Source organism: Trichomycterus rosablanca, chromosome 18 (assembly GCF_030014385.1).
Source record: "Trichomycterus rosablanca isolate fTriRos1 chromosome 18, fTriRos1.hap1, whole genome shotgun sequence".
In the NCBI taxonomy this organism is placed as follows: domain Eukaryota; kingdom Metazoa; phylum Chordata; class Actinopteri; order Siluriformes; family Trichomycteridae; genus Trichomycterus; species Trichomycterus rosablanca.
In genome coordinates, this window is record NC_086005.1 from 20,404,387 (window position 1) to 20,430,482 (window position 26,096).

General features: G+C 42.0%; 1 protein-coding gene across 1 annotated transcript in view; it reads right to left on the reverse strand.

Annotated features, from left to right (window-relative positions):
• Nucleotides 1-26,096, reverse strand: part of LOC134332931 (3',5'-cyclic-AMP phosphodiesterase 4D-like) — a 214,805-nt gene that overhangs the window by 70,959 nt on the left and 117,750 nt on the right. The window contains exon 2 of the mRNA XM_063014765.1: nt 12,377-12,568. Coding sequence (XP_062870835.1) covers nt 12,377-12,568 — 192 coding nt within the window. The remainder of the gene's footprint in view (nt 1-12,376; nt 12,569-26,096) is intronic.

A 26,096-nucleotide genomic window follows, 5' to 3' on the forward strand; every position in this document is an offset into this window, starting at 1 on the left:
ACAATTGTTGCTACAAACTGCAGACAATCCTCAAATTTAACAAAAAACATGCACAAATTGATACATAAGTATGGAATGCCTTTGTCATGTATACCTATGTACGTATTCAGTACAATGAAATTCTTTACTCGCATTATTAAGCTTCTTCAAAAGCTAAGGTCAAAGTGCAGGGGTGGCCATTGTATGGCGCCCCTAGAGCCGAGAAGGTTAAGGGTCTTGTTTAAAGGCCCTACAGTGGCTGTATGGCAGAGCTGGGATTCAGGCTTTGCATTATGCATACAGTGGTGCAGAGTTTCATCCTGAACCTGCAGAAGCAGGGAATGGAGGGAAAGAAGCTCAATGTGATCTCTTACTACACAGCAACTATAGATCTGAGCACTCTTCAGGATCTGAGCACACATCAACTTAGAGACAGTCAGTGGTGCTACCAACCTGGCCAGGTGCTCAGCAGGCATTATTGACTGTGTCTAAGGAAGGGAAGTTCAGACAGGGTTTCTCCTTATTGCTCCTGACTTGCTTTGTCTGGTTGAGGCACCAGCAAAAGTAGTGCAGGTACACCAATAGCATTACATGATACGTCTCTCCATGAAAATGTACCGCTGGCTGGTGTAACAAAGTGACTGGTGACTTCACCACTGACTTGGGGGGCAGGTGGTAGTCTGGTAGTCTGTTATGGGTAGATCACCCATAACATTAAAACCACATCCTTGTTTTTACACTCACTGTCCATTTTATCAGCTCCACTTACCATATAGAAGCACTTTGTAGTTCTACAATTACTGACTGTAGTCCATCTGTTTCTCTGCATGCTTTGTTAGCCCCCTTTCATGCTGTTCTTCAATGGTCAGGACCCCCACAGGACCACTACAGAGCAGGTATCATTTGGGTGGTGGGTCATTCTCAGCACTGCAGCGACACTGACATGATGGTGGTGTGTTAGTGTGTGTTGTGCTGGTATGAGTGGATCAGACACAGCAATGCTGCTGGAGTTTTTAAACACCTCACTGTCCCTGCTGGACTGAGAATAGTCCACCAACCAAAAATAAATCCTGCCAACAGCGCCTCGTGGGCAGCGTCCTGTGACCACTGCTGAAGGTCTAGAAGATGACCAACTCAAACAGCAGCAATAGATGAGCGATCGTCTCTGACTTTACATCTACAAGGTGGACCAACTGGGTAGGAGTGTCTAATAGAGTGGACAGTGAGTGGACACGGTATTTAAAAACTCCAGCAGCGCTGCTGTGTCTGATCCACTCATATCAGCACAACACACACTAACACACCACCACCATGTCAGTGTCACTGCAGTGCTGAGAATGATCCACCACCCAAATAATACCTACTCTGTAGTGGTCCTCTGTGCCCAGTGACCAGAATAAAGCACTGTTAACCCTCTATTGCATGGCGTTGCTTCAGGGTAACATACTCATTTTCACTCAGTATCACAATCTCAAAAAAACATACACCAATAAAAAATGCCCATTTTAAACTGTTGGAAGCAAAGGAAGCCAATAGTCTGCTTATATTTGATCACATGACTTTTCCCACCATTTTCCAACCTCTTTTCCTCAACTGTGCTCACACGTAGCAGCCATATTCTTTCAGCTCCAGAAATCTGAGTAAAAGTGACATTTACCTGAAGATTTTCAAGAATTAAAAAATATTTTCACAATTTTGGGTAAGTTCTGATTTCATTTTCATCCATTGATTATGTTTTCTTTGAATATATATTTTGTAAATTGATAAAATAGCTGTGTTGCTTGAAAGCAACAACATGCAACAGTGGATTGAGGATTCCATGACAAAAGATTGTGCCTTTCAAGGGCAAAAGCAAGTTAAAACAGTACAATCCAAAAAAAACAAAACGCTGGGGATATAAAATATTTATTCTTGCTGACAGTAATGGCATGATTCACAACTTTGAGGTCTACACTGGAACCATCACTCCAGCTGAAGGAAAGCCAGATATTGGAGCCAGTGGCAACATAGTTCTGAAGCTGTGTTCAGTCATTCCCACCAACCAGTCCTTTAAATTGTTCTTTGACAACTGGTTCTGCAGCATTGACCTACAAGTGCAACTGGAGAGGATGAAGATCCATAGTGTTGGAACAGTGCGATCCAAAAGGTTGCCAAATTGCACCTTTACTGATGACAAAACGATGAAGAAAAAAGGAAGAGGGACCTTTGAAGAGAAGGAAACGAAACATGATGCAGTCTACCTGAGAGCAGTGAAGTGGTATGATAATCGTTCAGTCATTTTGCTAAGTACATATGCAGCAGCCCACCCCACCACATTGGTCCAGAGGTGGGACAAGAAGACCCAAGAAATGGTGTAGGTGGTACGTCCCAACATTGTATCTATCTACAATAAAAGCATGGGCGGAGTAGATATCCTCGATTCCCTGATAGCACTGTATCGCACCAAAGTGCGATCCAAGAAGTGGTATCATCGCCTCTTCTTCCATATGATGGACATGATAATGGTGGAAGCTTGGCTGCTCTACAGAAGAGATTCCATTGATTGTGGTGTGGAAAAAAAGGAGCAGTTAAGCTTGTTGGATTTTAAATCTGAGGTGGCAGGCTGTCTCTGCAAAAAAGACACAGTTTGCAGCAAAAGGGGAAGGCCATCTCTTAGTGTGGAGGCAGGTCTAGACCTGAAAAGACGACGAGGCCAGGTTGCACCTGTACCCCCCGCACCAATCCGTCTGGACCGCATAGACCACTGGTCTGTCTACAGTGAAAACAGAGGGAGGTGTAAATATCCTGGATGCAATGGCATAATCAAGGTCAAGTGCATGAAATGTGATGTGTTTTTGTGTCAAACTCCTGACAGAAACTGCTTCTTTTCCTTCCACACGCAGTAGACTAAAAATGAATTGGACCCCTGTAAATAGTTTCCATTTTAATATTAAATAATCCAGTGTTTGTTCTTCAGTTCTTTACAGCAGTGATATGGACAATAAAAATTTGGTTTTATGTATTGTGGGATTTCCTAGCCTAAAGACTGGACTGAGAATGAATGAATAAAATTGATATTCCTTTTTTGCGCATTGTTGCTTTTTGGTAACAAACCACCACTAAAATTACAGCTGATACAAACTGTATTATTTTTTCAGTAAAAATGGTCTTTTACATGTAGTTTTTTAATCAATTCTTTCATAAAATGTGATTTGTTATACAGTAAAAAGATACATTTTGAATAAAATGCACATTTTCAATTTATTACCATTATTGCACATTGTTTTGCCAAAGTAACATACTTAAATCTACCCCTATTATCATTATTTTTTTTACATTATTATTATAATTTTTAATTGTGCTTTATGGAAGGTAACAAAATGGGTGCAAATATTTTTTTACTCCATTATTTCATATGTCATGCAATAGAGGGTTAAAGCATGAATGAATTCGCTCCATCTACTGGTAAAAAAGTGTCACTGCAGTTAAACTCACTTTAAATATTATAAGCATACAAAACTATTCCAGATGTAGTTGGACATACCTATGACCCCCCCCCCCCCACCCCAATAATAATAATAATAAAAATGACATTAGATAGACAATTTACCTCTATTACATTTTCAACGTTCGTATCATACACATAGAAACACTCTATACTTCAAGGACTCCCCTAAGAGTAAACATTTCCCTGATGCCCAGACAGCAGGATTTGCTGTTGCTGTGACAATGGGATGATACCAGATCTGCTCTTCTGGTTCCGTTTCTCCAGCACTGCTAATTGTTTTTGTAGAGCGCCCTACCAAACCCTTGGCATCGCTATACTTGAACCAGTGACTTAGCGTCCTAATAGTAATAGTAACAACTAGTAATAGTTGCAGCTAATATGGAGCAGATTAAAGCAATTATTTTTTAAAGCATTTTATAAGCTTTATATGAGCAATTAACCAAGCATGTTTAATTAGATCGTGTGAGACTGTCAACTGCTGTTCTCTAGTCTTACTGTGTGATTCTGATGCACTGCTTCTGCTGTAAACACACCTACTAGGCTGTTTTACATATGCTGATCTGGATTAGCTGGATTTGATTGCTGACATTCACCTGACCCCTAATTTGGCTATTTCTTCTATAACAAGATTGTAATTGTAACATGCTCTAGAGCTGACTTTTTAAAGGTAAACAAAATCAAATAACAGAAAGATCAATCAAGTGTTTAGCTAGTTGGAGTGAAGGGTCTGTGCAGGACACTGCAGTTCTTTCACTCCAAACTTGTCAAACCATGCTTGCTGTGGGCATTAGGTGCATGGCTGAAATGCACTTTGACTAGGGCAAGAATTCCTTGAAGTGAGACACATTTCCTCACAATTTCCGAGGAAAACTACATTGACTCAAAAGAGTAACTCCTCACGGACAGTTGCAGTAAGCACGGCTCGAACCCAGGACCATAGGAACCAAGTTGCTCTGCAGCATACACCAACCAGGCATAACATTATGTTATGAACCTGTTAGTGGGTGGGATATATTAGGCAACAAGTGAACATTTTATCCTCAAAGTTGACGTGTTAGAAGCAGGAAAAATGGACGAGCGTAAAGATTTGAGCGAGTTTGACGAGGCCAAATTGTGATGGCTAGACGACTGGATCAGAGCATCTTCAAGACTGCAGATCTTGTGGGGTGTTCTCTGTCTGCAGTGCTCAGTATCTATCAAAAGTGGTCCAAGGAAAGAACAGTGATAAACCGGCGACAGGGTTATGGGCGGCCAAGACTCATTGATTCACCTGGGGAGCGAAGGCTGGCCCGTGTGGTCCGATCCAACAGACGAGCTACTGTAACTCAGACTGCTGAAGAAGTTAATCCTGGTTCAGAATACACAGTGCATCGCAGTTTGTTGCGTATGGGGCAGCAAAAGGGGAACCAACACAGTATTAGGAATGTGGTCATAATGTTATGCCTGATCGGTGTATACTCTATATGTAGTATATTTAAAATCTTTTTACATTTAGCATTTAGCAGACGCCTTTATCCAAAGCGACTTACAATTGAGACTGTATACATTGCAAGCCATTGAGGAATAAGGGCCTTGCTCAGGCCCAGTGGCAGCCTGGTAGATGTGGGGCTTGAACCAGTGACTTTCCAGTTACTTGACTTCCAGGTACTTTACCCACTGAGCTACCACTGCCCCATATATAGTTGTATATACTAGATGCATCACTGTGCCACCCTGGTAAATATCAAATATAAAATGTGCTGTGTACACCAGTTACTGGTTCAATGTTTATTATGGCCACCCTGTGTTGTGTTCCCACACAGAGCGTACAGAGAGCTAGACTAAGCTCCATGGGAGCGCCCACCCCCAAAGCGTGCACAGGCACCTGGACCAGTTTCGGAGATTGCATATCACAGTGGCATCACTTCTAATGTTAATCATGTCAACCCATCAAGATCAAACCTATAAAGGCAACCCAGACCATTTACCATTCTTTATTAAACACATCTGGAAAAGAGTTATAGTATCATAATATTATCATCATATTATAGTATAATATCATATAATATATGTTAGTTCACTTCAGGTGCCAATGTTACTGGTAAAAAAAAAAAAATAGATTTTTTCTGATGCTGTGAAAACCCTAGATTTCATGGACTTCTGACGTCACACCCTGATTGCTATTTAAGCATGGCAGGTATAATATATGTATACACCGATCAGCCATAACATTAAAACCACCTCCTTGTTTCTACACTCACTGTCCATTTTATCGGCTTCACTTACCATATAGAAGCACAATCACTGACTGTAGTCCATCTGTTTCTCTGCATGCTTTGTTAGCCCCCTTTCATGCTGTTCTTCAATGGTCAGGACTCTCCCAGATTTACTACAGAGCAGGTATTATTTGGGTGGCGAATCTATCTTAGCACACCAGCGACACTGACATGGTGGTGGTGTGTTAGTGTGTGTTGTGCTGGTATGAGTGGGTAAGACATAGCAGCACTGCTGGAGTTTTTAAACACCTCACTGTCACTGCTGGACTGAGAATAGTCCACCAACCAAAAACATCCAGCCAACAGCGCCCCGTGGGTAGCATCCTGTGACCACCATGGCTGGATTACTGACCGGGCCAGTGGGGCCAGCGCCCAGGGGCCCTTGAGGTCAGGGGGCCCCGGGGGGGCCCTGGCCCAAAACATTTTGCGATGCCTATCAACATTTATGATACAATATATTTTTATTTCCGATGGCCCTCCATTTTAAGGATCCTCTGACTATTAGGGACTTTGACCCCAGGGCCTCTTGGGGGCCCTAGCCATGCTTTTGGGGCCCCTAGCCATGCTTTTGGGCCCTAGCCATGCTTTTGGGCCCCTTATGAAAATGGATGAGGCATTGTGGCACTGCTCTGACTTCGACTCTTTGCCCAGGGGCCCAGACTATCCTTAATCTGTCCTTGGTGACCACTGATGAAGGTCTAGAAGATGACCAACTCAAACAGCAGCAATAGATGAGTGATCGTCTCTGACTTTTCATCTACAAGGTGGACCAACTTAGTAGGAGTGTCTAATAGAGTGCACAGTGAGTGGACACGCTATTTAAAAACTCCAGCAGCGCTGCTGTGTCAGCACACACTAACACACCACCACCATGTCAGTGTCACTGCAGTGCTGAGAATGATCCACCACCTAAATAATACCTGCTCTGTGGTGGTCCTGACCATTGAAAAACAGGGTGAAAGCAGGCTAAACAGTATGGAGAGAAACAGATGGACTACAGTCAGTAAATGTACTACAAAGTGCTTCTATATGGTAAGTGGAGCTGATAAAATGGACAATGTGTGTAGAAACAAGGAGGTGGTTTTAATGTTATGGCTGATAAGTGTATATCTTATGCTTAATGTGTTCTTATCTTCTCTCATGCCTTTTTACTTTGCATTAAGTGTTTTAAGTTACTCATGCACACAGACGTTAAGTGAAGGAAACTACAAACCTAAAACTCAATGGCACAAGTTGCCAAGTGGAACTTTTTTAAACCTTTGTGTTGGTTTAACGATGACCGGTAATTAGTAATAGAATACAGTTTTACATGGGAATCATTCATGATGGTTAGTGAAGTTTCAGTGGAATTCTCTACCCCTACAGCTGAGATGTTACATGCAATGCATTTACAGTGCAAATGTAAGTACTGTACAGATAATCATTCATTCAAACACAAACTTTCATGCCATGACTGAGATTATCAGGCTTAGGTCTCCTCCATGCAATTTCCCTCACAGCCTGAACATCTAAAGGTTTTAATGCCCAGAATCTTCAACCATAACATTAACAATGCAGTGGATGCAATGCAGAAAGAGTTTGACAGTGTTTACAGTCATTCGGTAGCCATTCTGTGCATTAAAAGGAGAGGGACTGGGAAGGGGGGGTTCTGATGCAAGTGAGACCACGGTGCTAATCGCTAACAGTGAAAAGCAAGCCAATGCAGATCGTATAGGCAGAGCATTCATTCTGGCAGCACCAGCACTTACGTTCCACTAATAACTGGCTCAGAGCGCCGAGACACCAGGCCTGGCCTCTGCAGGTGGTTATTCCTATCAATAAGGACACAGGTCGTGAATCACACACTTATAACACAAACACACACACACATACAGTGACAGGTTTTGCTTAACTGTAGTTTTGTTTGCTGAATAGTGACCGATTTAGCAAGAGAAATGGGTTACAAATGCACTGCTAAAGAAAAGGAAGTACCACATTCTGTCTTATGTCTGCTTCACTCATCCTACACATTTTCATTTCAGTGCCCATGTTATCAAGAGCCTAAAATATCTTGGAATATATATATATATATATATATATATATATATACACTGATCAGCCATAACATTAAAACCACCTCCTTGTTTCTACACTCACTGTTCATTTTATCAGCTCCACTTACCACATAGAAGCACTTTGTAGTTCTACAGTTACTGACTGTAGTCCATCTGTTTCTCTAAATACTTTTTTTAGCCTGCTTTTACTCTGTTCTTCAATGGTCAGGACCCCCACAGGACCACCAGAGAGTAGGTATTACTTGGGTGGTGGATGATTCTCAGCACTGCAGTGACACTGGCATGGTGGTGGTGTGTTAGTGTGCGTTGTGCTGGTATGAGTGGATCAGACACAGCAGCGCTGCTGGAGTTTTTAAACACCTCACTGTCTCTGCTGGACTAAGAATAGTCCACCAACCAAAAATATCCAGTCAACAGTGCCTCGTGGGCAGCGTCCTGTGACCACTGATGTAGATCTCAAAGATGACCAACTCAAACAGCAGCAATAGATGAGCGATCGTCTCTGACTTTTAATCTACAAGGTGTACCAACTAGGTAGGAGTGTCTAATAGAGTGGACAGTGAGTGGACACGGTATTTACAAACTCCAGCAGTGCTGCTGCTGTGTCTGATCCACTCATACCAGCACAACACACACTAACACCACTATGTCAGTGTCACTGCAGTGCTGAGAATGATCCAGCACCTAAATAATACCTGCTCTATGGGGGTCCTGACCATTGAAGAACACGGTGTAAGCAGGCTGAAAAGGTATGTAGAGAAATGACTACAGTCAGTAATTGTAGAACTACAAAGTGCTTCTATATGGTAAGTGGAGCTGATGAAATGCACAGTAAGTGCAGAAACAAGGAGGTGGTTTTAATGTTATGGCTGATCAGTATATATACAGGTCCTTCTAAAAAAATTAGCATATTGTGATAAAGTTCATTATTTTCCATAATGTAATGATAAAAATTAAACTTTCATATATTTTAGATTCATTGCACACCAACTGAAATATTTCAGGTCTTTTATTGTTTTAATACTGATGATTTTGGCATACAGCTCATGAAAACCCAAAATTCCTATCTCAAAAAATTAGCATATCATGAAAAGGTTCTCTAAACGAGCTATTAACCTAATCATCTGAATCAACGAATTAACTCTAAACACCTGCAAAAGATTCCTGAGGCTTTTAAAAACTCCCAGCCTGGTTCATTACTCAAAACTGCAATCATGGGTAAGACTGCCGACCTGACTGCTGTCCAGAAGGCCATCATTGACACCCTCAAGCAAGAGGGTAAGACACAGAAAGAAATTTCTGAACGAATAGGCTGTTCCCAGAGTGCTGTATCAAGGCACCTCAGTGGGAAGTCTGTGGGAAGGAAAAAGTGTGGCAGAAAACGCTGCACAACGAGAAGAGGTGACCGGACCCTGAGGAAGATTGTGGAGAAGGGCCGATTCCAGACCTTGGGGGACCTGCGGAAGCAGTGGACTGAGTCTGGAGTAGAAACATCCAGAGCCACCGTGCACAGGCGTGTGCAGGAAATGGGCTACAGGTGCCGCATTCCCCAGGTCAAGCCACTTTTGAACCAGAGAAGCAGCACTGGACTGTTGCTCAGTGGTCCAAAGTACTGTTTTCGGATGAAAGCAAATTTTGCATGTCATTCGGAAATCAAGGTGCCAGAGTCTGGAGGAAGACTGGGGAGAAGGAAATGCCAAAATGCCTGAAGTCCAGTGTCAAGTACCCACAGTCAGTGATGGTCTGGGGTGCCATGTCAGCTGCTGGTGTTGGTCCACTGTGTTTTATCAAGGGCAGGGTCAATGCAGCTAGCTATCAGGAGATTTTGGAGTACTTCATGCTTCCATCTGCTGAAAAGCTTTATGGAGATGAAGATTTCATTTTTCAGCACGACCTGGCACCTGCTCACAGTGCCAAAACCACTGATGAATGGTTTACTGACCATGGTATTACTGTGCTCAATTGGCCTGCCAACTCTCCTGACCTGAACCCCATAGAGAATCTGTGGGATATTGTGAAGAGAAAGTTGAGAGACACAAGACCCAACACTCTGGATGAGCTTAAGGCCGCTATCGAAGCATCCTGGGCCTCCATAACACCTCAGCAGTGCCACAGGCTGATTGCCTCCATGCCACGCCGCATTGAAGCAGTCATTTCTGCAAAAGGATTCCCGACCAAGTATTGAGTGCATAACTGAACATAATTATTTGAAGGTTGACTTTTTTTGTATTAAAAACACTTTTCTTTTATTGGTCGGATGAAATATGCTAATTTTTTGAGATAGGAATTTTGGGTTTTCATGAGCTGTATGCCAAAATCATCAGTATTAAAACAATAAAAGACCTGAAATATTTCAGTTGGTGTGCAATGAATCTAAAATATATGAAAGTTTAATTTTTATCATTACATTATGGAAAATAATGAACTTTATCACAATATGCTAATTTTTTGAGAAGGACCTGTATATATCATACAATTCAACACCAAAATCATATAAAATATATTTTATTATAAAAAAATTGGTAATAAAAAGTAGTTAGAATGTTTTATTTAAATATCAAACTATAATATTTATTTTTACTAAACTTTATATTTTTAAAAAGCAGGCCATCTTTATCTCTAATGACTCTGTAAGTAGCACTAACAGTCCTTCCATATGGGATGTGTGTGTGTATGTTTTATGCAATTGTGGGTATGTGTGTGTGTTTGTGTGCACATATGTTGTATGTGAGTGTGTTTTTAATGTGTGTTTGTGAGAGCAGTGGAGAGCACACAAACAGTGAGATTTATATAATCATGAGTGGTTCTTGGGCCCGAGGGCAGACACCAGCCATGGAGCATGAACACACACACGGACATGAAAAATGACATGAATTATTTTAATGGGATACTTATCTGTAATGTTAAAGTATAAATTTGCCATTAAAACATTTTAATGCATCATGTATTTATTATCATTTTATTTATGTTGATGGCAGTTATGTTTATGCAATTAAATTTTATAGTAAATTTATCTGTCAATCAACCATAGTGGGAGGGATCACCACCTTTTTTTTCTTTTACATTTCTTTGTATGATGTTGACATAAAGGTGCAGAATCTGTTGATGCCCATTTCACTATTATTTGATATGCCAATACATGTTCATTGTCAAGGTGACTAATCATGCTTGCTGTAACCATATATCAGCAACTAACTGCATATTGTGTTTACCCCAATGACAATGAGAAATAGATGTTAAGATGTTTTTATGCAGGTCACAAATTTAAAGAGTAGCAGTGTTTAATTACAGGGAATTTTAAATGACTAAATCAAGTTAGCAATATACACTGATCAGCCATAACATTAAAACACCTCCTTGTTTCTACACTCACTGTCTATTTTATCAGCTCCACTTACCATATAGAAGCACTTTGTAGTTCTACAATTATTGGCTGTAGCCTATTTATTTCTCTACATACATTTTTTAGCCTGCTTTTACCCTGTTCTTCAATGGTCAGGACCCACAAAGGACCACTACAGAGCAGGTATTATTTGGGTGGTGGATCATTCTCAGCACTGCAGTGACAATGACATGGTGGTGATGTGTTAGTGTGTGTTGTGCTATTTTGAGTGAATCAGACACAGCAGCGCTGCTGGAGTTTTTAAATTCCATGTCCACTCACTGTTCACTCTATTAGACACTCCTACCTAGTTGGTTCAGTTTGTAGATGTAAAGTCAGAGACGATCGCTCATCTATTGCTGCTGTTTGAGTTGGTCATCTTCTAGACCTTCATCAGTGGTCACAGGACGCTGCCCACGGGGTGCTGTTGGCTGGATATTTTTGGTTGGTGGACTATTCTTAGTCCAGCAGTGACAGTGAAGTGTTTAAAAACTCCATCAGCAGTGCTGCTGTTTCTTATCCACTCATACCAGCACAACCCACACTAACACACCACCACCATGTCAGTGTCACTGCAGTGCTGAGAATGATCCACCACCTAAATAATACCTGCTCTGTGGTGGTCCTGTGGGGGTCTTGACCATTGAGGAACAGGGTGAAAGCAGGCTAAAAAGTATGTAGAGAAACAGATGGACTACAGTCAGTAATTGTAGAGCTACAAAGTGCTTCTATTTGGTAAGTGGAGCTGATAAAATGGACAGTAAGTGTAGAAACAAGAAGGTGGTTTTAATGTTATGGCTTGAATTAATGAATTACTTAAATGATCATATGGTTGATACCACCAACTACTTCGAGACTTTTTTTTTAATTAAACGTCAAAAATAACTTGCAATAAAATCTAAGGCCAGTTGTAAAAACAGGACACCGCCTGTTTTTAATTGTCATTATAAAGCATATTCTTGTCCATGCTAACTGATCATACACATCACTAGGTGATTAGGTTGAAAAATGCAGCAGTATTTCCTTAAGGAGCAAAAACACTACAAACAAACAGAAATCCTTACAAGGAAGCTTTTAACCGCAGGACATTGCTAGTTTTGATGATGAAGCTAAAAATGGAATGCATGAATAATCACTTGTAGATGATCACATGGCCACTGGGCCTGCAAAAAAAACAAAAAACAAATGAGTGGTCATCACTTTGTGCCTGAGTACTTACATGTCGCTGGCAATGGATGAGTTGCGAGACATGGACTTGGGCGACAGGTCATAGTCACTGTCCGAGCGGTAGAGAAAGGACTCCCTCCTCTGGCTGTGCACAAAGTTGGCCTGAAGGATCAGACCTGAGCCCGGACTGGTCATGGGGTCCAGGGGACTTCTTCCTGATGACGTGCCATTGTCCACGTCAAAGCTAAAAAAGATAAAGAACAATACAGGTCAGAGATTAAGTCACACACAGCGATTTCAGACTCGACTCAGACTCGTTTCAAATGACTCGGACTCGACTCATGACTCGCAAAAAAATGACTCGTAAACAACAAGAGTACCTAACGTCAGCATGTGTTAACATTAGTTACGTGTGACAACTATATGTGTGTGTGTGTATATTTATATATATATGTGTGTGTGTGTGTATTTATTTATATACAGTGTATCACAAAAGTGAGTACACCCCTCACATTTCTTCAGATATTTAAGTATATCTTTTCATGGGACAACACTGACAAAATGACACTTTGACACAATGAAAAGTAGTCTGTGTGCAGCTTATATAACAGTGTAAATTTATTCTTCCCTCAAAATCACTCAATATACAGCCATTAATGTCTAAACCACCGGCAACAAAAGTGAGTACACCCCTAAGAGACTACACCCCTAAATGTCCAAATTGAGCACTGCTTGTCATTTTCCCTCCAAAATGTCATGTGATTTGTTAGTGTTACTAGGTCTCAGGTGTGCATAGGGAGCAGGTGTGTTCAATTTAGTAGTACAGCTCTCACACTCTCTCATACTGGTCACTGAAAGTTCCAACATGGCACCTCATGGCAAAGAACTCTCTGAGGATCTTAAAAGACGAATTGTTGCGCTACATGAAGATGGCCAAGGCTACAAGAAGATTGCCAACACCCTGAAACTGAGCTGCAGCACAGTGGCCAAGATCATCCAGCGTTTTAAAAGAGCAGGGTCCACTCAGAACAGACCTCGCGTTGGTCGTCCAAAGAAGCTGAGTGCACGTGCTCAGTGTCACATCCAACTGCTGTCTTTGAAAGATAGGCGCAGGAGTGCTGTCAGCATTGCTGCAGAGATTGAAAAGGTGGGGGGTCAGCCTGTCAGTGCTCAGACCATACGCCGCACACTACATCAAATTGGTCTGCATGGCTGTCACCCCAGAAGGAAGCCTCTTCTGAAGTCTCTACACAAGAAAGCCCGCAAACAGTTTGCTGAAGACATGTCAACAAAGGACATGGATTACTGGAACCATGTCCTATGGTCTGATGAGACCAAGATTAATTTGTTTGGTTCAGATGGTCTCAAGCATGTGTGGCGGCAATCAGGTGAGGAGTACAAAGATAAGTGTGTCATGCCTACAGTCAAGCATGGTGGTGGGAATGCCATGGTCTGCGGCTGCATGAGTGCAGCAGGTGTTGGGGAGTTACATTTCATTGAGGGACACATGAACTCCAATATGTACTGTGAAATACTGAAGCAGAGCATGATCCCCTCCCTCCGGAAACTGGGTCGCAGGGCAGTGTTCCAGCATGATAATGACCCCAAACACACCTCTAAGATGACCACTGCTTTATTGAAGAGGCTGAGGGTAAAGGTGATGGACTGGCCAAGCATGTCTCCAGACCTAAACCCAATAGAACATCTTTGGGGCATCCTCAAGCGGAAGGTGGAGGAGCGCAAAGTCTCGAATATCCGCCAGCTCCGTGATGTCGTCATGGAGGAGTGGAAAAGCATTCCAGTGGCAACCTGTGAAGCTCTGGTAAACTCCATGCCCAGGAGAGTTAAGGCAGTTCTGGGAAATAATGGTGGCCACACAAAATATTGACACTTCAGGAACTTTCACTAAGGGGTGTACTCACTTTTGTTGCCGGTGGTTTAGACATTAATGGCTGTATATTGAGTTATTTTAAGGGATGAATAAATTTACACTGTTATATAAGCTGCACACAGACTACTTTTCATTGTGTCAAAGTGTCATTTTGTCAGTGTTGTCCCATGAAAAGACATACTTAAATATCTGCAGAAATGTGAGGGGTGTACTCACTTTTGTGATACACTGTATATGTGTGTGTGTGTGTATTTATATGTGTGTGTATATATATATGTGTGTATGTATCACTTAAAATTGTGGAATACCCTACGTAGGGGGGCTAAAGACCACTAGTGAAACTGGACCTCCACAGCACTCATGGACCTCCACAGTCACCTGACCTAAATTCCATCAAGCATTTATCAAGGCACCTGACAGAGATCACCAATCATTCAATAACATCACAAGATCCTCATTGGAATATTATGACATCATGTCGGGATCACATGGGTGGTCAGATTTTGCAGACTGTATTTTATTACATTACAGACAAATGCGTAATAGAATAAATCTCACTAGGTGGTCTCAGACTTTTCACCACCGCTGATTTAAAAGGCACTGTTGCTCTGTTCACAATTATAAATCATTGTCATAAAACTGAGGCTCTTTGAACAGCTCACATCATATCGAATCTCAGCTCTGCCATCCGGCTGGGCGGCTATATGAACCGTTTGGCTGTTGTTCATACAGGGTTAGGGAGCCGGAGAGGAACCTCATAACTGATGCAAGTGGGTAGCACTTTTGCCTCAGAGCAAGAAGGTCCTGGGTTCCAGTTTCCTCCCACAGTCCAAAGACATGCAAGTGAGGTAAATTGGAGACACTAAATTGTCCATGACTGTGTTCGATATAACCTTGTGAACCGATGAACCTTGTGTAATGAGTCACTACCGTTCCTGTCACCAAAGTGTAAAACATTACGTTAAAATCCTAATAAACAAACAAACAAACAGACTGGTTGATGGTGTCTGCATAGAGTAGAGGAATAATGCTGATCAGGGTGTGGCTCTCCGTGCACAGGGCTGATTCGCATATGAACTCGGCTGGTACGGGTGAAAAAATGCAGTCGGCTACTGCTCACGTATCGGAGGGGATGTGTGTCAGTTCACTCTCCTCAATCGGAGCAGGGGTCAGCACCAGTAGAGAGGAAGTAATGCTATTGACACCCCCTTTTACAAAATGCAAACTCTCTAAAGACCTGGAAAATGTACTGGACCACCAAAAGCGGCTAGGTTATAGGTTATCCAGCCCCCATTTAACAATAAGCCAAAAAATCTGAGCCAGACGTTTCTGGGCTGGGAGTCTTTCAAACAATAAAGAATAAACAAAGCTTAGCTTAGATCAGTACTCTTCCTCTGATCAAAGTAAACGTATCTAAGAGGAACATCATGCTTTCTACTTAATGACTTTCAGTTAAACCTGAAGACCAGCTGTATGAAATAGGCTCTCGGAGCCCCACACACAGTCCTATATCTTCTGACCCAGGATATTTTCCAGAGGAACACGAAGAACCAGTGAGGATATGCAGGGTACACTGGATAAAGTTTTCAGACACTGACAAATTGTAATCTCTCATTACAAAAACTTGCTCACTCACAAATTCCTTGCCTAAAAAAGGCAAAGCCTGTCAAATCCTGCAAGATGGGTTTAGATCCAGTGTCAAAATGCTGCTGGTCTGAAACTAAAGAGTCAGTGACGTTAGGGGCTTAGCAGCAACATCAGTTTTATTGCCTAGACGTTGGGATGGTAAAGCATTTACCACTTTGTAACTGTGCCATCCTTTCTCACAACAATTAAAAGCCATTTTGGCACCAAGGATACCAAGTGATGAGGGGTGTCAAGTTTTATTTTGTCCCATTCTACTTGCAAATACGTCTTAAGGTGTGCAACAGTACAAGGTTGTCAAATTCTCCACACTTTATCTATTGGGGACAGGTCAGGACTGCAGGCAGGCCAGTCTAGTGCTCGTACCCTCTTCTTTCGTAGCCATGCCTTTGTAATGTGTGCAGCATGTGGTTTTGCATTGTCTTGTTTAATAATGCACAGACGTTTCTGGAAAAGATGACGTCTTGTCTCTTTTTCTAATGATGTAATCATATATAATTACCCAGTTATATATCATCTACTGCTGCAGACCCCTACCCATATCGATGAGGGGTGTACTTAACACACACCACCTTTGACACAAGGCATGTTCACACAGGGATCAGTATGATGTATGGAGAGTAATACACTGATCTACATTATATAGAAATGTGGAATCCTTTTCGCCTGATGTTCAAAATGCTCACCTGGTTTTAAACCAACCTAAACGCTGCCACATCACCCCACTGCTGTGCTTTCTTCACTGGGTTCCTGTAGCTGCCCACATTCAGTTTAAAACACTGATGCTCGCCTTCAAAGCCTACAAAGCCAAACAACCTTCAAGGTCTTATAAAACCCTGCTCTGTACCACGCAACCTCCAAGTCACTAGTCTCGCTCGACTTGATCTTCCACCCAGAACTCGAGGAAGACCAGCATCAAGGCTTTTCTCTGTACTTGCACCCAAGCGGTCCGAACATCTGAGTCTCTCGCTGTCTTCAAAAGACGATTAAAAACCCACCTCTTTACCAAGCACTTAAGTTGACATCTAACAGGGTTTTCAGCAGATTTGTATCCTTTGAACTGGTGTCTACTTAAACTGGAGTATGGTAATGTTCACTATTAGGGATGTAACGATGCACCACAAGACAGTTAATAATCGGTACACGTGCCACGATTTGAATCAGTTATTCATTTAAGATGAATCGATATTCACTTTAAACAGCAGAGGGCACTGGTGCTATTTACCTCGCCTGGTTGACGGCACTTCACAAAGTTGCTAGGTAGGGGATTTTCCAGCCAAATGTATTTATGTGAGGATACTTTCTTTATTTGTATTATTCATTTATTTACATAAGGTTGGATTTATTGACCAATTTCATTTCAGTTTGTTTACACAATGAGCATTATTTGGCATAGTTTGTACCTACCTATAAAAGGGCATTCATTATTTAGATGCATAAAAGATAAGCACAAATACAGTATTTTATTTTATTTTATTTTTAAAGAGAAATAATAAAAGGAAACTTGTCATTGTCATTTGTCTTCAATTTCATTTTGTTTAAAAAAAATCGTATCGTGAACCCAGTATCGTGAATCGTATCGCATCGTGGGTTCACCATGTAAGCTCTTCTGTAAGTCGCTCTGGATAAGAGCGTCTGCTAAATGCCAAAAATGTAAATGTTCAGCTTGAGATCTCAGTAGTGGTGGGCTAGCATGTTCTCCACTGAGCCACCTGAGCTACTCACTGAGCTTGACTTTTAAAGTTGAACTTGGAGCCAAACTTTGTGCTTTGCTACTGTGGATCTAGAAAAAAAAACCCGGTCCATTTCAGGTTTCAGTGTGAGACAGTTGAATAGCGATCTATTGAGGCTCTCCCTAGTGAGGATTTACACACAAATGCTCAGCTCTAAAATTACAAGCTAAATTACAAAACGATAGGTCAGCCAAAACTGAAGTCTCTGGTCCTCAGCCAACTCCCAGTTCAATGCCGTCTTGGATCTATGTGGATTTAAAAGGTTCAGCGCCAGTTGTCTGGTTACATCAGGAGGGGAAAAGGAAAAAAGTAAATGTATTTGTTTTGTTTTTTCTTAATAACATAAGTATTAACGGCAAGAGAGCTAGGAGGGCATAGAGAGGCTATTCAAATTGCTTTATCATTAATAGTAAGTGATTCTGATATTCATGGTGAAGGGTAAAAGATCCACAAAGTTGAATCAGTTCATCTGGACACAAGTTTGTTGTAGAGATACATTTCGTCACTCATCCAAGTGACTTCTTCAGTCTGGTCTGGTGTTGAAGAAGAAGTCACTAAAGAAGGTGACTGAAAAAGTCACTTGGATGAAGTCACTTGGACGAAACGTATCTCTACAACACCTGGATTATTGAGATGTTCAATATGTAAATAACTCATTGATGATTTAGTGTCAGTAATGTCTTTTGTTTACTAAAAAATAGAACTGTTAAAAGCGTCAGTTGATGTTCCAGTTCATTCCAAAATGTTCAGTGGGGCTAGGGTCAAAGCTCCAATTACCCTGATTGCGTCCTCTATACTGATTCGACCCTTCACCGTTGACTGAGGACGCCTCTCAACTGACATACACGTACGTACAGTCAGTACAGACTGCATTTTTCACCTGCATGAGTCGAGTTCATACACTTGACGGGCACTGTGTATGGAGGGCCACACCCCCATCAGCATTATTCCTCAGCCCTGTGCAGGCGCCAGCAGGGGCTGCAGTCGCACCAGTTATGAGGACCTATGATCTGACTTTCTTACCCTCTAACCCTGAACAACAGCCAATCGTTGTTCATGCTGCCGCCCAGCCCAGTCGGAAAGGCAGAGCTGAGATTCGATACCATGTATTCGAAACCCCAACTCTGGTGCGCTAGCGTACTTTACCGCTGAACCACCTGAGCGGCTAGCTGCTTTACAGGCCATGCTGAAACAGAAAAGGACCTTCCCTAAACTGTTGCTACAAGATTGGAAGCATATCATTTCCTTTATATAGTTTATTTATTACACGTTAGCAATTGTTGTGGCTGAAACACACTAATTCAATAATTAGAAGTGGTGTCCTGGCGGTGACTCTTTTGTCCATATAGTACAGTGGTACCTTAAAACTCAACGTCATTTGGTTGTGGGAGTGGCGCCGAGTTTGAAAGGCGTTGAGTTTTAAAGTATTTTTTCCCCATAAGGATGTATGGGAAACCTGTTAATGCATTTCATGGTACCGTGGAACTGCATATATTTTATGGTGACACAAATGTAAAATAATGGGGTTGTTTTTGACACTTGTACACTAAAAATAACAAGTATAATATAAAAAACACTGAAATACAACTAAAAAACAGTTTAAAAAAATATATAATAAAACCTGCACTGATTCTTACAATTTCTCAGAACCCTGAGCTGTAACACAAGTTTAAAAGTGAAACAGGAGAAAAATCCAGCTGACGCAGATACATGTGGAGCTTTTAGGGTGAATTTGACACACACATGCAGATTCGTCTCATGTTCGCATGACTTTAAGGGTGCAAATTTCTCGATGAAGGGCGTCGAGTTTCAAGGATTTTGAGTTTAGGGGACATTGAGTTACAAGGTACCACTGTATATATGACATGTCCAAAGGTCTAGTCATCATTACAAATGGCAGGTACATGCTGTTTTTAATACCCCTTTTTTAACACACAAGGGCACATGGTGAGTAGCGTTTTGCATCAGCTTGCAAATCTGACTGTGTGCTGATATCCGAGCTCTACTCAATACAGTTAGGCGTAGTGTATTCTGATACATCCTGCAGGGTAGCGAAACAGAAAAGTGCATGAGAGTTTGAGGCAAGTAGAGGAAATTATTTTAACAGCACAGAGAATGACGCGAGTAAACAGCTGAGCCTGTTTCACATTTGCTGCATGAAACCCGTTAATGAGAGAACAAACGCACCCTCTGTATTGCAGCACTTTTAACCTCGAGTTTTTAGGTTGGAAAATATGTCATTATAAATGACGTGAGTTAAATTTAAATGCCTTTTTATACACTGATCAGCCATAACATTAAAACCACCCCGTTTCTACACTCACTGTCCATTTTATCAGCTCCACTTTCCATATAGGAGCACTTTGTAGTTCTACAATTACTGACTGTAGTCGATCTGTTTCCCTGCATGCTTTGTTAGCCCCCTTTCATGCTGTTCTTCAATGGTCAGGACCACCACAGAGCAGGTATTATTTATGTGGTGGGTCATTCTCAGCACTGCAGTGACACTGACATGGTGGTGGTGTGTTAGTGTGTGTTGTGCTGGTATGAGTGGATCAGACACAGCAGCGCTGCTCGAGTTTTTAAATACCGTGTCCACTCACTGTCCACCCTATTAGACACTCCTACCAAGTTGGTCCACCTTGTATATGTAAAGTCAGAGACGATCGCTCATCTATTGCTGCTGTTTGAGTTGGTCATCTTCTAGACCTTCATCAGTGGTCACAGGACGCTGCTCACTGGGCGCTGTTGGCTGGATGTTTTTGGTTGGTGGACTATTCTCAGTCCAGCAGTGACAGTGAGGTGTTTCAAAACTTCATCAGCACTGCTGTGTCTTATCCACACATACCAGCACAACACGCACTAACACACCACCACCATGTCAGTGTCACTGCAGTGCTGAGAATGATCCACCACCTAAATATTACCTACTCTGTGGTGGTCCTGTGGGGGTCCTGACCATTGAAGAACAGCATGAAAGGGGGCTAACAAAACATGCAGAGAAACAGATGGACTACAGTCAGTAATTGTAGAACTACAAAGTGCTTCTATATGGTAAGTGGAGCTGATGAAATGGACAGTGAGTGTAGAAACAAGGAGGTGGTTTTAATGTTATGGCTGATTAGTGTATATATATATTAGGGCTGTCAAACGATTAAAATTTTTAATCGCGATTAATCTCAGAATTTCATATAGTTAATCGCGATTAATCGCATTAAAAAAAAATCTGTGTAAATGTTATAGAAAACAAGGATTTTTAAGTGAAATGTTACAATTAAAATGGTGAACACATTTTATGCTAAATGTACTGATGTTAAAAACTGCTGGGACAAGAGAAAACTGTAAGGGAGTTTATTCACTCACATACTAGGCAGTAAATGTCAGATTGTAGGTTAGAATTTCTCCATCAGCAAACATTGTAGATCAGCGGTGCTTTAGGTGGGATAAGGCGTAGTTATTGTATCAGACTTGTCTGTGGTTGTATCGTGACGATGGTTTGATGGACGTTTCTACACGAAGTGAGTGTGTTTTGACCCTTTGGGGCTTCCATAGTTCATGAACTAACGTGCTCGACTCAGCTTTCCGGTATTCGGTACAGAAGAAGAAGTTAATTAAGTGTAATAGTGTTCTGCTCCCGACAACTTGTGAATATAGCGTGTATTTATTTCTTTATTATGCAAGTGCATCACTACCACGATCGGTTACATTATGTTAACAAACTGCAAATGAAAAACGGTGGCAAGTCCGACATTAAAATGTTTGTTCTACCAGTCAAGTGTCAACATGAACTAGAATTTGCGTTAATGGCACTAATTTTTTTTAATCGCGTTAAATTGAGGTCGCGTTAATGCGTTATTATCGCGTTAACTTCGACAGCCCTAATATATATATATGCAGACACAATTGGTGGGACAACGGCTGAACAGGGTTTCCTCATAACTGCTGCAACTACAGTGAGGTTGCTGGTTAGTGAAATGTTGAAAAATGGTTCATTGACGTCGGCCCTGGAAAATCAAGTCCAACCCTGAGCCCACTGCGTCAGCTCCATTTCACACACACACACACACACACACACACACCAAGACTCCATCATCAGAGATGCAAGACCTAAAACTTAATCAGACATCATACCAGGGCCTTAATGTCACATGTGACCCACATCCTAAAGAGACCGTGCCTTTTCCTATCAGGCATGATGAGCTATGCTAAGTTTGGAGGCAAGACGTAACAGAACAGGGCCTAGACGTCCGGCTGACGCACTGCGGGGGCCTTCAGATCCTACAGGGGCTTCTTTAATTGGGCCACAAGTGGTATGGCCCTCGGATGTCAAAAAATGTGCCAGTGACGTATGGAAGGGAAAAGACAGTAAGAGAAAGAAGGGCGCCCTTGGCCCATTTTGACAGGGGTTGTGCCCACATAGGAGCCAAAAAGTATACAGAAAAAAGAAAAAGGATGTTTTGGTGGTGACGTGTTGGGGCGTGACGTCACACACGGACATATTTTCAGGTCAAGGCTGTGAACTGATGAAGAGTGAGAGAGCAGTGAGCATCTGTTTTACATCAGGGTGTTAATAAAAGACTCTATGCTTACCTGATCACCAGGCTAACATAATGAATGAATGAACTCTACTAATAGCAGTATAATGAATGAATTTAATTCAGTACTTGCATTGACTGTTTCATCAGAAATGGCTAAATTTAGACAGTAAAAGTCCAAAAACATGCAGTCAGGTTAACTGGAGCTGCTACAGATTGCTCTGTGTGAGTGTGTGATTGTGACCATGATAAACAGTGGTAAAACGATGGATGGATGGATCATGGACAGATAGATTATAACGGATAGACTGAACTAATTCAACATCACTGGCTAACTTTACAAATGCTCTTTTGACCGAATGGGAACAATTCCCACAGACCCACTTCAAAGCCTTATCATTATCTGAATAGTTGAAACTGGAATGGAATTTCCAACAAGGTCATAGTCACATACAGTAGACCCTTGAGTTACGAACAGTTTACAATACGGACATTTCGGGTTACGAGCAATCTTTTTTAACTTAGCGTATGAACAAATTTCGGATTATGAACAGAAATTCGAGAAACATGTCACGAACAAGTTGACTCTCTCTCTCTCTCTCTCTCTCTCTCTCTCTCTCCCTATATATATATATATATATATATATATATACAGTGTATCACAAAAGTGAGTACACCCCTCACATTTCTGCAAATAGTTCATTATATCTTTTCATGGGACAACACTATAGACATGAAACTTGGATATAACTTAGAGTAGTCAGTGTACAGCTTGTATAGCAGTGTAGATTTACTGTCTTCTGAAAATAACTCAACACACAGCCATTAATGTCTAAATAGCTGGCAACATAAGTGAGTACACCCCACAGTGAACATGTCCAAATTGTGCCCAAATGTGTCGTTGTCCCTCCCTGGTGTCATGTGTCAAGGTCCCAGGTGTAAATGGGGAGCAGGGCTGTTAAATTTGGTGTTTTGGGTACAATTCTCTCATACTGGCCACTGGATATTCAACATGGCACCTCATGGCAAAGAACTCTCCGAGGATGTGAGAAATAGAATTGTTGCTCTCCACAAAGATGGCCTGGGCTATAAGAAGATTGCTAACACCCTGAAACTGAGCTACAGCATGGTGGCCAAGGTCATACAGCGGTTTTCCAGGACAGGTTCCACTCGGAACAGGCTTCGCCAGGGTCGACCAAAGAAGTTGAGTCCACGTGTTCGGCGTCATATCCAGAGGTTGGCTTTAAAAAATAGACACATGAGTGCTGCCAGCATTGCTGCAGAGGTTGAAGACGTGGGAGGTCAGCCTGTCAGTGCTCAGACCATACGCCGCACACTGCATCAACTCGGTCTGCATGGTCGTCATCCCAGAAGGAAGCTGACGCACAAGAAAGCCAGCAAACAGTTTGCTGAAGACAAGCAGTCCAAGAACATGGATTACTGGAATGCCCTGTGGTCTGACGAGACCAAGATAAACTTGTTTGGCTCAGATGGTGTCCAGCATGTGTGGCGGCGCCCTGGTGAGAAGTACCAAGACAACTGTATCTTGCCTACAGTCAAGCATGGTGGTGGTAGCATCATGGTCTTGGGCTGCATGAGTGTTGCTGGCACTGGGGAGCTGCAGTTCATTGAGGGAAACATGAATTCCAACATGTACTGTGACATTCTGAAACAGAGCATGATCCCCTCCCTTCGAAAACTTCATCATGGCAGTTTTCCAACAGGATAACGACCCCAAACACAACCTCCAAGATGACAACTGCCTTGCTGAGGAATCTGAAGGTAAAGGTGATGGACTAAACCCAATTGAGCACCTGTGGCGCATCCTCAAGTGGAAGGTGGAGGAGTTCAAGGTGTCTAACATCCACCAGCTCCGTGATGTCATAATGGAGGAGTGGAAGAGGATTCCAGTAGCAACCTGTGCAGCTCTGGTGAATTCCATGCCCAGGAGGGTTAAGGCAGTGCTGAATAATAATGGTGGTCACACAAAATATTGACACTTTGGGCACAATTTGGACATGTTCACTGTGGGGTGTACTCACTTATGTTGCCAGCCATTTAGACATTAATGGCTGTGTGTTGAGTTATTTTCAGAAGACAGTAAATCTACACTGCTATACAAGCTGTACACTGACTACTCTAAGTTATATCCAAGTTTCATGTCTATAGTGTTGTCCCATGAAAAGATATAATGAAATATTTGCAGAAATGTGAGGGGTGTACTCACTTTTGTGATACACTGTATATATATATATATATATATATATATATATATATATATATATATATATATATATATACAGTATATACTGTATAAATATACAGGGGTTGGACAATGAAACTGAAACACTGAAACACTGCCAAGGACTACCGAACCATTCTGGAGTACCATGTGCATTCAATGGCGGTGCCGTGTATCAGGATGACAATGCACCAATACACACAGCAAGACTGGTGAAAGATTGGTTTGATGAACATGAAAGGGAAGTTGAACATCTCCCATGGCCTGCACAGTCACCAGATCTAAATATTATTGAGCCACTTTGGGGTGTTTTGGAGAAGCGAGTCAGGAAACGTTTTCCTCCACCAGCATCACGTAGTGACCTGGCCACTATCCTGCAAGAAGAATGGCTTAAAATCCCTCTGACCACTGTGCAGGACTTGTATATGTCATTTCCAAGACGAATTGACGCTGTATTGGCCGCAAAAGGAGGCCCTACACCATACTAATAAATTATTGTGGTCTAAAACCAGGTGTTTCAGTTATTTTGTCCAACCCCTGTATATATACAGGTCCTTCTCAGAAAATTAGCATATTGTGATAAAGTTCATTATTTTCCATAATGTAATGATAAAAATTAAACTTTCATATATTTTAGATTCATTGCACACCAACTGAAATATTTCAGGTCTTTTATTGTTTTAATACTGATGATTTTGGCATACAGCTCATGAAAACCCAAAATTCCTATCTCAAAAAATTAGCATATCATGAAAAGGTTCTCTAAACGAGCTATTAACCTAATCATCTGAATCAACGAATTAACTCTAAACACCTGCAAAAGATTCCTGAGGCTTTTAAAAACTCCCAGCCTGGTTCATTACTCAAAACTGCAATCATGGGTAAGACTGCCGACCTGACTGCTGTCCAGAAGGCCATCATTGACACCCTCAAGCAAGAGGGTAAGACACAGAAAGAAATTTCTGAACGAATAGGCTGTTCCCAGAGTGCTGTATCAAGGCACCTCAGTGGGAAGTCTGTGGGAAGGAAAAAGTGTGGCAGAAAATGCTGCACAACGAGAAGAGGTGACCGGACCCTGAGGAAGATTGTGGAGAAGGGCCGATTCCAGACCTTTGGGGACCTGCGGAAGCAGTGGACTGAGTCTGGAGTAGAAACATCCAGAGCCACCGTGCACAGGCGTGTGCAGGAAATGGGCTACAGGTGCCGCATTCCCCAGGTCAAGCCACTTTTGAACCAGAAACAGTGGCAGAAGCGCCTGACCTGGGCTACAGAGAAGCAGCACTGGACTGTTGCTCAGTGGTCCAAAGTACTGTTTTCGGAAATCAAGGTGCCAGAGTCTGGAGGAAGACTGGGGAGAAGGAAATGCCAAAATGCCTGAAGTCCAGTGTCAAGTACCCACAGTCAGTGATGGTCTGGGGTGCCATGTCAGCTGCTGGTGTTGGTCCACTGTGTTTTATCAAGGGCAGGGTCAATGCAGCTAGCTATCAGGAGATTTTGGAGCACTTCATGCTTCCATCTGCTGAAAAGCTTTATGGAGATGAAGATTTCATTTTTCAGCACGACCTGGCACCTGCTCACAGTGCCAAAACCACTGGTGAATGGTTTACTGACCATGGTATTACTGTGCTCAATTGGCCTGCCAACTCTCCTGACCTGAACCCCATAGAGAATCTGTGGGATATTGTGAAGAGAAAGTTGAGAGACACAAGACCCAACACTCTGGATGA